The sequence below is a fragment of the Coregonus clupeaformis genome, chromosome 3 (genome assembly GCF_020615455.1).
Source record: "Coregonus clupeaformis isolate EN_2021a chromosome 3, ASM2061545v1, whole genome shotgun sequence".
Taxonomy (NCBI): domain Eukaryota; kingdom Metazoa; phylum Chordata; class Actinopteri; order Salmoniformes; family Salmonidae; genus Coregonus; species Coregonus clupeaformis.
In genome coordinates, this window is record NC_059194.1 from 793,186 (window position 1) to 806,497 (window position 13,312).

The 13,312-nt window shown below is 44.8% G+C and overlaps 1 protein-coding gene across 1 annotated transcript in view; it reads right to left on the reverse strand.

Moving 5' to 3' along the window:
* Nucleotides 1-11,514, reverse strand: part of LOC121538619 (transforming growth factor-beta-induced protein ig-h3) — a 33,968-nt gene extending 22,454 nt beyond the window's left edge. Inside the window, exons 1-2 of the mRNA XM_041846799.2 lie at nucleotides 11,358-11,514; nucleotides 10,968-11,066 (exon numbers count right to left, since the gene is read on the reverse strand). Coding sequence (XP_041702733.2) covers nucleotides 10,968-11,066; nucleotides 11,358-11,473 — 215 coding nt within the window. The 5' untranslated portion in view covers nucleotides 11,474-11,514. The remainder of the gene's footprint in view (nucleotides 1-10,967; nucleotides 11,067-11,357) is intronic.
* Nucleotides 11,515-13,312: the final 1,798 nt, after the last annotated feature.

The following is a 13,312-nucleotide window of genomic DNA, read 5'->3' on the forward strand; positions in this document are numbered from 1 at the left end:
GTTGGGAGGTAGCTAGGGGGTTGGGAGGTAGCTAAGGGGTATTGGGAGGTAGCTAGGGGGTGTTGGGAGGTAGCTAGGGGGTTGGGAGGTAGATAGGGGGTGTTGGGAGGTAGATAGGGGGGTGTTGGGAGGTAGCTAGGGGGTGTTGGGAGGTAGCTAGGGGGTTGGGAGGTAGATAGGGGGTTGGGAGGTAGCTAGGGGTACAACCAGAAAACAAAAAACATGAATAAAAGATGCTAGTCCATTGTGTAAACATTAGTATTGCTAATCAAACAGTGGCACACATAGGTTATAGTGAGGAACACACAGTGGCAATATTAACAATACATAACACACAAAAAAAAAAGACAAGGCAAAAGCTGTGGAAAGCTACGCTAAAATTATTTGGCATCTTGCAGCCCCGTGCAGCCCCTACACCCCAACTCGAGTACTCCAGCTCTGATCTCTTGGCCCAGACCAGTCAAAGCTCTTCAGCAGAGTACCTGCCCATCTTCCGAAAACATCTGAAACCCTACCTCTTCAAAGAGTTTCTTAAATAATCCCACAGCACCCCCCTCCCCCAATAGCTACTTTACTGAGGAAAAAGTACTTACTATGATTGAGATATGTGGTTGTCACACCTAGTTATTTTAAGATGAATGCACTAACTCTAACTCACTCTGGATAAAAGCGTCTGCTAAATGATTAAAATGTAAAAGAGGACCAACTCTGAGTCCTAACATTGATGAAAGTCAATGGAAAACTACCTGAGTCTGACACATTCAATAACCCACTTGTCAACATCAACCCTAGTTAGCCACCCCCATCCCCACCATCCCCTTCAAGCATAATGAACTATACTGTAAAAGCTGTTAAAGACCCCAGACAGGCGAGGCTCTGAGCAATCAGCTACTGTTAAACTCCCAGGGTGAGGGTAGGGGTAGCTCAGAAACATGGTTTGGGGACAATCCTAATATTAAGCAAGGAGGTGGGGTTACAGGGAAACCCTGTAAAACACACTAGCTTGGAAACCAGACCAGACTGATTATCAAAACAGATGGTCACTCAACTTCGTTTTTGTTCTCCGCAAGCATAAACAAAGATGGTAGCCATGGATTTCTGACAAAATAAACAGTAAGGTTGCATAATTCAAACACTGTGTACATTGAGACGTCCAAGTGTTGAGGCAAGCGATCCACCAGACTAAAGTACTGAAGAAGAGACTGGAGGGCCATTCGACTTTATTGGTTCCATGTTGAAAACAGCATGCTAGATAGATTTGGATTTACCACACAGTCTCTCATTTTTAACTTTATATTCATAGGTACAGTACCCAAAAATTGTTTTCTTGCTTTATTGATTAAGAATAGACAACAAAAATGTTCCTTTCCCAGACAAAATAACAAGATGTAATTTGTTGTAAAAGTGACTATGTATAAAGCTTTACAGACTAGTTACAGTGGGGAGAACAAGTATTTGATACACTGCCGATTTTGCAGGTTTTCCTACTTACAAAGCATGTAGAGGTCTGTCATTTTTATCATAGGTACACTTCAACTGTGAGAGACGGAATCAAAAAAATTCTCCAGAAAATCACATTGGATGATTTTAAAGTAATTAATTTGCATTTTATTGCATGACATAAGTATTTGATCACCTACCAACCAGTACGAATTCCGGCTATCACAGACCTGTTAGTTTTTCTTTAGAAGCCCTCCTGTTCTCCACTCATTACCTGTATTAACTGCACCTGTTTGAACTCGTTACCTGTATAAAAGACAACTGTCCACACACTCAATCAAACAGACTCCAACCTCTCCACAATGGCCAAGACCAGAGAGCTGTGTAAGGACATCAGGGATAAAATTGTAGACCTGCACAAGGCTGGGATGGGCTACAGGACAATAGGCAAGCAGCTTGATGAGAAGGCAACAACTGTTTGGCGCAATTATTAGAAAATGGAAGAAGTTCAAGATGACGGTCAATCACCCTCGGTCTGGGGCTCCATGCAAGATCTCACCTCGTGGGGCATCAATGATCATGAGGAAGGTGAGGGATCAGCCCAGAACTACACGGCAGGACCTGGTCAATGACCTGAAGAGAGCTGGGACCACAGTCTCAAAGAAAACCATTAGTAACACACTACGCCGTCATGGATTAAAATCCTGCAGCGCACGCAAGGTCCCCCTGCTTAAGCCAGCGCATGTCCAGGCCCATCTGAAGTTTGCCAATGACCATCTGTATGATCCAGAGGAGGAATGGGAGAAGGTGATGTGGTCTGATGAGACAAAAATAGAGCTTTTTGGTCTAAACTCCACTCGTCGTGTTTGGAGGAAGAAGAAGGATGAGTACCCCAAGAACACCATCCCAACCGTGAAGCATGGAGGTGGAAACATCATTCTTTGGGGATCCTTTTCTGCAAAGGGGACAGGACGACTGCACCGTATTGAGGGGAGGATGGATGGGGCCATGTATCGCGAGATCTTGGCCAATAACCTCCTTCCCTCAGTAAGAGCATTGAAGATGGGTCGTGGCTGGGTCTTCCAGCATGACAACGACCCGAAACACACAGTCAGGGCAACTAAGGAGTGGCTCCGTAAGAATCATCTCAAGGTCCTGGAGTGGCCTAGCCAGTCTCCAGACCTGAACCCAATAGAAAATGTTTGGAGGGAGCTGAAAGTCCGTATTGCCCAGCGACAGCCCCGAAACCTGAAGGATCTGGAGAAGGTCTGTATGGAGGAGTGGGCCAAAATCCCTGCTGCAGTGTGTGCAAACCTGGTCAAGACCTACAGGAAACGTATGATCTCTGTAATTGCAAACAAAGGTTTCTGTACCAAATATTAAGTTCTGCTTTTCTGATGTATCAAATACTTATGTCATGCAATAAAATGCAAATTAATTACTTAAAAATCATACAATGTGATTTTCTGGATTTTTGTTTTAGATTCCGTCTCTCACAGTTGTAGTGTACCTATGATAAAAATTACAGACCTCTACATGCTTTGTAAGTAGGAAAACCTGCAAAATCGGCAGTGTATCAAATACTTGTTCTCCCCACTGTAGCTTTGGGATTCACCTTTGGTCAAATGTTACTACTTCAAAACATAGTGTGATTGCTGAGCAAAGCAGAAGAACCAACGCATTGACGTTGAGATTGGGGCTTAAAGGTAGCTAAGGGGTGTTGGGAGGTAGCTAGGGGGTGTTGGGAGGTAGCTAGGGGGTGTTGGGAGGTAGATAGGGGGTGTTGGGAGGTAGCTAGGGGGGTTGGGAGGTAGATAGGGGGTTGGGAGGTAGCTAGGGGGTGTTGGGAGGTAGCTAGGGGGTGTTGGGAGGTAGCTAAGGGGTGTTGGGAGGTGTTGGGAGGTAGCTAGGGGGTGTTGGGAGGTAGCTAAGGGGTGTTGGGAGGTGTTGGGAGGTAGCTAGGGGGTGTTGGGAGGTAGCTAGGGGTGTTGGGAGGTAGCTAGGGGTGTTGGGAGGTAGCTAGGGGGTGTTGGGAGGTAGCTAGGGGGTGTTGGGAGGTAGCTAGGGGGTGTTGGGAGGTAGCTAGGGGGGTGTTGGGAGGTAGCTAAGGGGTGTTGGGAGGTAGCTAAGGGGTGTTGGGAGGTAGCTAGGGGGTGTTGGGAGGTAGCTAGGGGGTGTTGGGAGGTAGCTAGGGGGTGTTGGGAGGTAGCTAAGGGGTGTTGGGAGGTAGCTAGGAGGTGTTGGGAGGTAGCTAGGGAGGTTGTTAGGTAGCTAGGGGGGTTGTTAGGTAGCTAGGGGGTGTTGGGAGGTAGCTAGGGGGTGTTGGGAGGTAGCTAGGGGGGTTGTTAGGTAGCTAGGGGGTGTTGGGAGGTAGCTAGGGGGTGTTGGGAGGTAGCTAGGGGGTGTTGGGAGGTAGCTAGGGGGTGTTGGGAGGTAGCTAGGGGGTGTTAGGAGGTAGCTATGGGGTGTTGGGAGGTAGCTAGGGGGTGTTGGGAGGTAGCTAGGGGGTGTTGGGAGGTAGCTAGGGGGTTGTTAGGTAGCTAGGGGGTGTTGGGAGGTAGCTAGGGGGGTTGTTAGGTAGCTAGGGGGTGTTGTTAGGTAGCTAGGGGGGTTGTTAGGGTTATTGGTGACTGTAACCTCTCTAGCCCCAGCAGCACCACCTCCCCATGGCCTACATTCTACCCCATTGCCTGTTGAGCCCAGTGGCCACTCACAGTCACACAGACAGGGATTGTTCAGTACAGGACGATGAAAGCTACTACACACTCCTGTCTTTAAAACTCCATCCAGACCTGGGTTCAAATAATATTTGAAATCATTTAAGAAATGTTATGTGTTTTTTGTTTGTTTTTTTGCTTACCTGGCCTAACAGTCCAATATAATATTCCCCAAACTGCAAACCCCTGCACATCTGGCACTACAGACAGGCTAGAGAAAAGGATACAAGTATTCTAAATATTCTAAATAGTATTTTAACAGGTTGGCTCCCTCTTTCCATGGATGTCTGTCTCTGTCTGTAAATGTAATTAAATCCAAGCAGATAAAAGCTTTTAGGAACCTTTGTTTACACAAGCCCAAGTTTGTCCTTTTGAACGCAACTCTCAAACTCCCAGTCCCAGCCCTCTCAAATTGACAGTTAGGCCTGGCTTGCTATGGAAAAAGTACATTTTCCTGGCTCCCTTATGAATGATTAGTGTGTGTTTAAGGATGTAGGGTCCCTCAACAGTGTCCTCTAAAGCCATAATTTCCTCCAAACATCCAGCGCCCACAGCAAAGTTTCACTTCCTCTTCAACTTTCATGAGATTTCCAATGAAAGAAACACTGTTGTGAATCGCCAGCAAAAGTCTCCCGTTACAAAGTCATCAAGTTAGTGTCAGTGGTTACATTTTCTACAGGAAATATCCAGATAATTTCACAATACTTATCAAGGGAGATCAAATAACAAGAACATTCCAGGAACAGAAGACTATCTCTCACACACACACACACACACACACACACACACACACACACACACACACACACACACACACACACACACACACACACACACTAACTTATCCTAAATAGCAAATGCATGTTTTCTTAGCACACCAATTCCCATGCACTGCAGGGCAAGGCGGTATGTAATGGTGCAATGGTCGACACATGGCTTTCCCATGCCATGCAAAACCTACAACACAATCTCACAGGAATGTTAGACAGAGCAAATAACCAATAGCATCTTTCTCCCTGCAGGGACGTTAACATTGATGTCAATCAAACCACCGCTACTGTGGAGTGCTGTCAGTGCCTTTACTGCCCATGGATCCAGGACGGGGCCGATCTGGAAGACTGGTCACTTGAGTTGTCCTTTGACCCTCAGAGGTGGTCAAGCTACTTAACACTACCCTGACTGATTGATTAGAGAGACACAAGGTATCCATGATCTACTGTGTAACTACCTAGCTAACCTGGCTATTTATCTTGTCCAAACTAACTACTTAGCTAACCCAGCTATTTATCTCCCTTAAACTAACTACCTAGCTAACCTAGCTATTTATGCTCCAGAAATAGTTGTCCATGCTTCATGTCGTCTACTACAGTTAGACCAGAGACTACTACAGTTAGACCAGAGACTACTACAGTTAGACCAGAGACTACTACAGTTAGACCAGAGACTACTACAGCTAGCCAGATACTACTACAGTTAGACCAGAGACTACTACAGCTAGCCAGATACTACTACAGTTAGACCAGAGACTACTACAGCTAGCCAGATACTACTACAGCTAGACCAGAGACTACTACAGCTAGCCAGATACTACTACAGCTAGCCAGATACTACTACAGTTAGACCAGAGACTACTACAGTTAGACCAGAGACTACTACAGTTAGACCAGAGACTACTACAGTTAGACCAGAGACTACTACAGTTAGACCAGAGACTACTACAGCTAGCCAGATACTACTACAGTTAGACCAGAGACTACTACAGCTAGCCAGATACTACTACAGTTAGACCAGAGACTACTACAGCTAGCCAGATACTACTACAGTTAGACCAGAGACTACTACAGCTAGCCAGATACTACTACAGTTAGACCAGAGACTACTACAGTTAGACCAGAGACTACTACAGCTAGCCAGATACTACTACAGCTAGCCAGATACTACTACAGTTAGACCAGAGACTACTACAGTTAGACCAGAGACTACTACAGTTAGACCAGAGACTACTACAGTTAGACCAGAGACTACTACAGTTAGACCAGAGACTACTACAGTTAGACCAGAGACTACTACAGCTAGCCAGATACTACTACAGTTAGACCAGAGACTACTACAGTTAGACCAGAGACTACTACAGTTAGACCAGAGACTACTACAGCTAGCCAGATACTACTACAGTTAGACCAGAGACTACTACAGTTAGACCAGAGACTACTACAGTTAGACCAGAGACTACTACAGTTAGACCAGAGACTACTACAGCTAGACCAGAGACTACTACAGTTAGACCAGAAACTACTACAGTTAGACCAGAGACTACTACAGCTAGCCAGATACTACTACAGTTAGACCAGAGACTACTACAGTTAGACCAGAAGAACTACTACAGTTAGACCAGAGACTACTACAGCTAGACCAGATACTACTACAGTTAGACCAGAGACTACTACAGCTAGGCCAGATACTACTACAGTTAGACCAGAGACTACTACAGTTAGACCAGATACTACTACAATTAGACCAGAGACTACTACAGTTAGACCAGAGACTACTACAGTTAGACCAGAGACTACTACAGTTAGCCAGATACTACTACAGCTAGCCAGATACTACTACAGTTAGACCAGAGACTACTACAGTTAGACCAGAGACTACTACAGTTAGACCAGAGACTACTACAGCTAGCCAGATACTACTACAGTTAGACCAGAGACTACTACAGTTAGACCAGAGACTACTACAGTTAGACCAGAGACTACTACAGTTAGACCAGAGACTACTACAGTTAGACCAGAGACTACTACAGTTAGACCAGAGACTACTACAGTTAGACCAGAGACTACTACAGTTAGACCAGAGACTACTACAGTTAGACCAGAGACTACTACAGCTAGACCAGAGACTACTACAGTTAGACCAGAGACTACTACAGTTAGACCAGAGACTACTACAGTTAGACCAGAGACTACTACAGCTAGACCAGAGACTACTACAGTTAGACCAGAAACTACTACAGTTAGACCAGAGACTACTACAGCTAGCCAGATACTACTACAGTTAGACCAGAGACTACTACAGTTAGACCAGAGACTACTACAGTTAGACCAGAGACTACTACAGTTAGACCAGAGACTACTACAGCTAGACCAGAGACTACTACAGTTAGACCAGAGACTACTACAGTTAGACCAGAGACTACTACAGCTAGCCAGATACTACTACAGTTAGACCAGAGACTACTACAGTTAGACCAGAAACTACTACAGTTAGACCAGAGACTACTACAGCTAGCCAGATACTACTACAGTTGACCGAGACAGACCAGAGACTACTACAGTTAGACCAGAGACTACTACAGTTAGACCAGAGACTACTACAGTTAGACCAGAGACTACTACAGTTAGACCAGAGACTACTACAATTAGACCAGAGACTACTACAGTTAGACCAGAGACTACTACAGTTAGACCAGACAGCTAGACCAATTTGACATCTAACTAAGATGTTTGGTGCAGTATTTCTAAATGAAAATGCCCGAACAACCGAAAAACCCCTTACCGAAGTCCAAAACGAACAAAAACGTCACAAAATGTCATCATAATATATGCACAAACTCTTCCAAACTGTTTCGGCTGGGAAGCATGAGGACGCCTTTATACTGTGAAATCCCGAGTGGCGCAGTGGTCTAAGGCACTGCATTGCAGTGCTAGCTGTGCCACTAGATCCTGGTTCGAATCCAGGCTCTGTCGTAGCCGGCCGTGACCGGGAGACCCATAGGGTGGCGCACAATTGGCCCAGCGTCGTCCAGGGTAGGGGAGGGAATGGCCGGCAGGGGATGTAGCTCAGTTGGTAGAGCATGGTGTTTGCAACGCCAGGGTTGTGGGTTCGATTCCCACGGGGGGCCAGTATGCAAAATAAAATAAAATAAATGTATGCACTCACTAACTGTAAGTCGCTCTGGATAAGAGCGTCTGCTAAATGACTAAAATGTAAAATGTTAACTGGACCATTAAGTCATAAACACTTTTAGAATATATTTTCTCCCCCAGGACTGTTGGGACGTCTTGCATTATAGCAGACTATACACTACATCCCAAATGGCACCCTATTCCCTATATAGTACACTACTTCTGACCAGAGCCCTAGGAGCCCCGGTCAAAAGTAATAGGGATCTGGTCAAAAGTAGTACACTATTTAGGGAGTAGGGTGCCATTTGGGACAGACACACTGTCTCATCTCCACTGGCATCAGACAGTCCTGGCAGGACCCAACTACTACATCAGACAGTCCTGGCAGGACCCAACTACTGCATCAGACAGTCCTGGCAGGACCCAACTACTGCATCAGACAGTCCTGGCAGGACCCAACTACTGCATCAGACAGTCCTGGCAGGACCCAACTACTGCATCAGACAGTCCTGGCAGGACCCAACTACTGCATCAGACAGTCCTGGCAGGACCCAACTACTGCATCAGACAGTCCTGGCAGGACCCAACTACTGCAGGAGAAGTTCCCGTAACAGGATGAAGAAAAAGCATTTCCCACTTCAACATGCAGCTAGCTGGATACCAACTGAACCAATCTTAACCAGGTTTTGTAATAACAACCGCAATCTCAGCAGATGATTGAAAACAGACCTCACTGCATGTCACCTTTTACAACATCGAGTCGTTGTGGTTAGGTGACTTAAATATTTGGGCTACTGTTTCAGGAAGGAATTTCACTTATGTGCTTCTTAAACTCTCACCTTCATCGTGCTTACTCTCTGAAGATTGAGATTTTATGCAAGCTGGTGTTTGGGACTAACTCAGCATACAGTGCCTTGCAAAAGTATTCATTCCCCTTGGCATTTTTCCTATTTTGTTGCATTACAACCTGTAATTTAAATGGATTTTTATTTGGATTTCATGTAATGGACATACCCAAAATAGTCCAAATTGGTGAAGTCAAATGAAAAAATAACTTGTTTCAAAGAATTCTAGAAAATAAATAACGGAAAAGTGGTGCGTGCATATGTATTCACCCCCTTTGCTATGAAGCCCCTAAATAAGATCTGGTGCAACCAATTACCTTCAGAAGTCACATAATTAGTTAAATAAAGTCCACCTGTGTGCAATCTAAGTGTCACATGATCTGTCACATGATCTCAGTATATATACACCTGTTCTGAAAGGCCCCAGAGTCTGCAACACCACTAAGCAAGGGGCACCACCAAGCAAGCGGCACCATGAAGACCAAGGAGCTCTCCAAACAGGTCAGGGACAAAGTGGTGGAGAAGTACAGATCAGGGTTGGGTTATAAAGAAATATCTGAAACTTTGAACATCCCACGGAGCACCATTAAATCCATTATTAAAAAATGGAAAGAATATAGCACCACAACAAACCTGCCAAGAGAGGGCCGCCCACCAAAACCACGGACCAGGAAAGGAGGGCACTAATCAGAGAGGCAACAAAGAGACGAAAGATAACCCTGGAGGAGCTGCAAAGCTCCACAGCGGAGATTGGAGTATCTGTCCATAGGACCACTTTAAGCCGTACACTTTAAGCTGCAAACACGTTTGGTGTTCTCCAAAAGCCACGTGGGAGACTCCCCAAACATATGGAAGAAGGTACTCTGGTCAGATGAGACTAAAATTGAGCTTTTTGGCCATCAAGGAAAATGCTATGTCTGGTGCAAACCCAACACCTCTCATCACCCCGAGAACACCATCCCCACAGTGAAGCATGGTGGTGGCAGCATCATCCTGTGGGGATGTTTTTCATTGGCAGGGAAACTGGTCAGAATTGAAGGAATGATGGATGGCGCTAAATACAGGGAAATTCTTGAGGGAAACTGTTTCAGTCTTCCAGAGATTTGAGACTGTGACGGAGGTTCACCTTCCAGCAGGACAATGACCTTAAGCATACTGCTAAAGCAACAGTTGAGTGGTTTAAGGGGAAACATGTAAATGTCTTGGAACGGCCTAGTCAAAGCCCAGACCTCAATCTAATTGAGAATCTGTGGTATGACTTAAAGATTGCTGTACACCAGTGGAACCCATCCAACTTGAAGGAGCTAAGCAGTTTTGCCTTGAAGAATGGGCAAAAATCCCAGTGGCTAGATGTGCCAAGCTTATAGAGACATACCCCAAGAGACTTGCAGCTGTAATTGCTGCAAAAGGGGTGAAGAGTTATGCACGCTCAAGTTTTCTGTTTTTTTTGTCTTATTTCTTGTTTGTCTCACAATAAAAAATATTTTGCATCTTCAAAGTGGTAGGCATGTTTGTGTAAATCAAATGACACAACCCCCCCCCCAAAAAAAATCAAATTTAATTCCAGGTTGTAAGGCAACAAAATAGGAAAAATGCCAAGGGGGTGAATACTTTCGCAAGCCACTGTAACTGTCAAATCAATTCCTTCTCCCTGTATGCCATCTAGTGTATCTCTATTCTATTCTATGCTTCCAGCAGAATAGAGGTGAAGGCTAAATGCTTTATCTACTTTTCTTTCAGCCTGACAATCTTAGTTGGGAGTTCTCCTTCAATAAACCCACATGAAAGGAGTGGACAACTCATAAATCATGCTTAAAATCTAATGTTTGCATATCTAAATGAACAATACAGGAAATGGCCTGCTCAGCACAAATGACTTAAAAAGTTTGAGATCCTCATCCCTTCTGATGAAGGACAGCCTATCGATCCACAGTAGATGTATTGTCTACACCAGTAGGCTATAATACACATATATTGACGCAGCATGTTGTAATAAATCAACTCACTGTCAACCATTCAAATTAAAATGCACGTTAATTACATGCTTATAGTACACTCACGTTGGCTTGCCGCAGATCTTGCGATGGTACCATTGCTTGCAGTTGGTGAAGTACTTCTTGTCAGTCCCCTGTATTTTCTGCATCGCGCACACGTTGGGTCTAAAAGAGATGAAATAATATTTCATTACGCTTTATTTTGCCGGCACATTACAGTAGACAATTTGAGTTTGCCCTTCACATCGAATTACTTGTTCACTTTACTTCAAGCAGTTGTGAAGAACAACACATTATGCCATTACAAATCAGTAGGCGTAGTAGGTTGTATATTTTCAAACATAAAACATAAATCATGCTTTGTAATTATACGAACAGAAGTCATGTTCGCTTGAAATTGAATAGCGCAGAACTTTCTATGTGCACATCATCATTTGAATAATTTCGGAGCCTTACCCATGCTGTCTGCCTCTTATCCTGCTGTGCTGAAGAACTGATTGATAGGGTGACTTTGCCAAACAAATAGTTGCAATCGAGGTGAGCGCCAAAGTGAATAAAGTTAAGTGCTGCATTTTGGCCTTTTGCCCTCCGCACTCCAGACAAGTCGGAGAACGGTGCGACCAGGAATATATAGTGAAGGAAACATTTATGGGGAGGGGCGTGGGGAGTGAGCCAAGACGGGCGTGGGGAGTGAGCCACAAATACAGTAATGATATTGAAAGAAAATAAGTAGAATAGATTGAAAAGAAAATCGATTCATTAATGTGAACAAATAATTTTGAGATACAATTATTGGTCTTCAAATTACTCCCAAATGCAATGCCATCCCTCGCCTGAGACATGAAGACTTGCATCAGCTCCTCAAGTTAATGCCTGGGTCAGCCATTAGATACATGGGGATTTCAGCTGCTGAGGACATCCACTGTAGAGAGTATCATAGCCAGGACATCTAGCCTTCCGAGGACATCCACTGTAGAGAGTATCATAGCCAGGACATTTATTTTACCACAGAAAGTCTCATTTGACCTGAACAAAGTTTCTCAGACAATAGATTCAGTCATTGGCCTGGACTGGGAACCCTGGACTGGGAACTCTGACAAAACTCATTTTTGTTAATACATCTGTCTCACATCCAGAGTATTTCAGCAGGGATGAATGCATTGTTAACTGGGATTCTCTTCCTCTGACCCTATTACGGGGGCTGAGTCACTGGCTTCCATGCCGTCCCTAGGAGGGGTGCGTTACGTAGTGCCAGGCTTTTTTCGCTATACTCGACTTGAGTTGGGTTGAGTCACTGACGTGATCTTCCTGTCCGGTTTGTCACTCCCTTGGGCTCATGCGGTGGAGGAGATCTTCGTGGGCTATACTCAGCCTTGTCTCAGGGTAGTAGGTTGGTGGTCTGTTGATATCCCTCTGGTGGTGTGGGGGCTGTGCTTTGGCAAAGTGAGTGGGGTTATATCCTGCCTGGTTGGCCCTGTCCGGGGGTATCGTCGGACGGGGCCACAGTGTCCCCCGGTTGCCCTTTTCTTGTGGCAACAGGTCACAAATCTTGCCGCTGTGATTGCACACTGTGGTATTTCACCCGATAGATGCGGGAGTTTATCCAAATTGGATTTGTTTTCGAATTCTTTGTGGGTCTGTGTAATCTGAGGGAAGTATGTGTTTCTAATATGGTCATACATTTGGCAGCTAAGTTTCCACCTCATTTTGTGGGCAGTGTGCACATAGCCTGTCTTCTCTTGAGAGCCAGGTCTGCCTACGGCGGCCTTTCTTTACATAGTCAAAGATTTCCTAAATGTTGGGTCAGTCACAGTGGTCAGGTATTCTGCCACTGTGTACTCTCTGTTTAGGGCCAAATAGCATTCTAGTTTGTTCTGTTTTTTTGTAAATTCTTTCCAATGTGTCAAGTAATTTTCTTGTTGTTTTCTCATGATTTGGTTGGGTTCAATTGTGTTGCTGTTGCTATCCTGGGGCTCTGTGGAGTCTGTTTGTGTTTGTGAACAGAGCCCCAGGACCAGCTTGCTTAGGGGACTATTCTCCAGGTTAATCTCTCTGTAGGTGATGGCTTTGTTATGGAAGGTTTGGGAATCGCTTCCTTTTAGGTGGTTGTAGAATATAATGGCTCTTTTCTGGATTTTGATAATTAGCGGGTATCGGCCTAATTCTGCTCTGCATGCATTATTTGGTGTTTTACGTTGTACACAGAGGATATTTTTGCCGAATTCTGCATGCAGAGTCTCAATTTGGTGTTTGTCCCATTTTGTGAATTCTTGGTTGGTGAGCGGACCCCAGACCTCACAACCATAAAGGGCAAAGGGTTCTATAACTGATTCAAGTATTTTTTGCCAGATCCTAATTGGTATATCAAATTTTATGTTCCTTTTGATGGCATAGAAGGCCCTTCTTGCCTT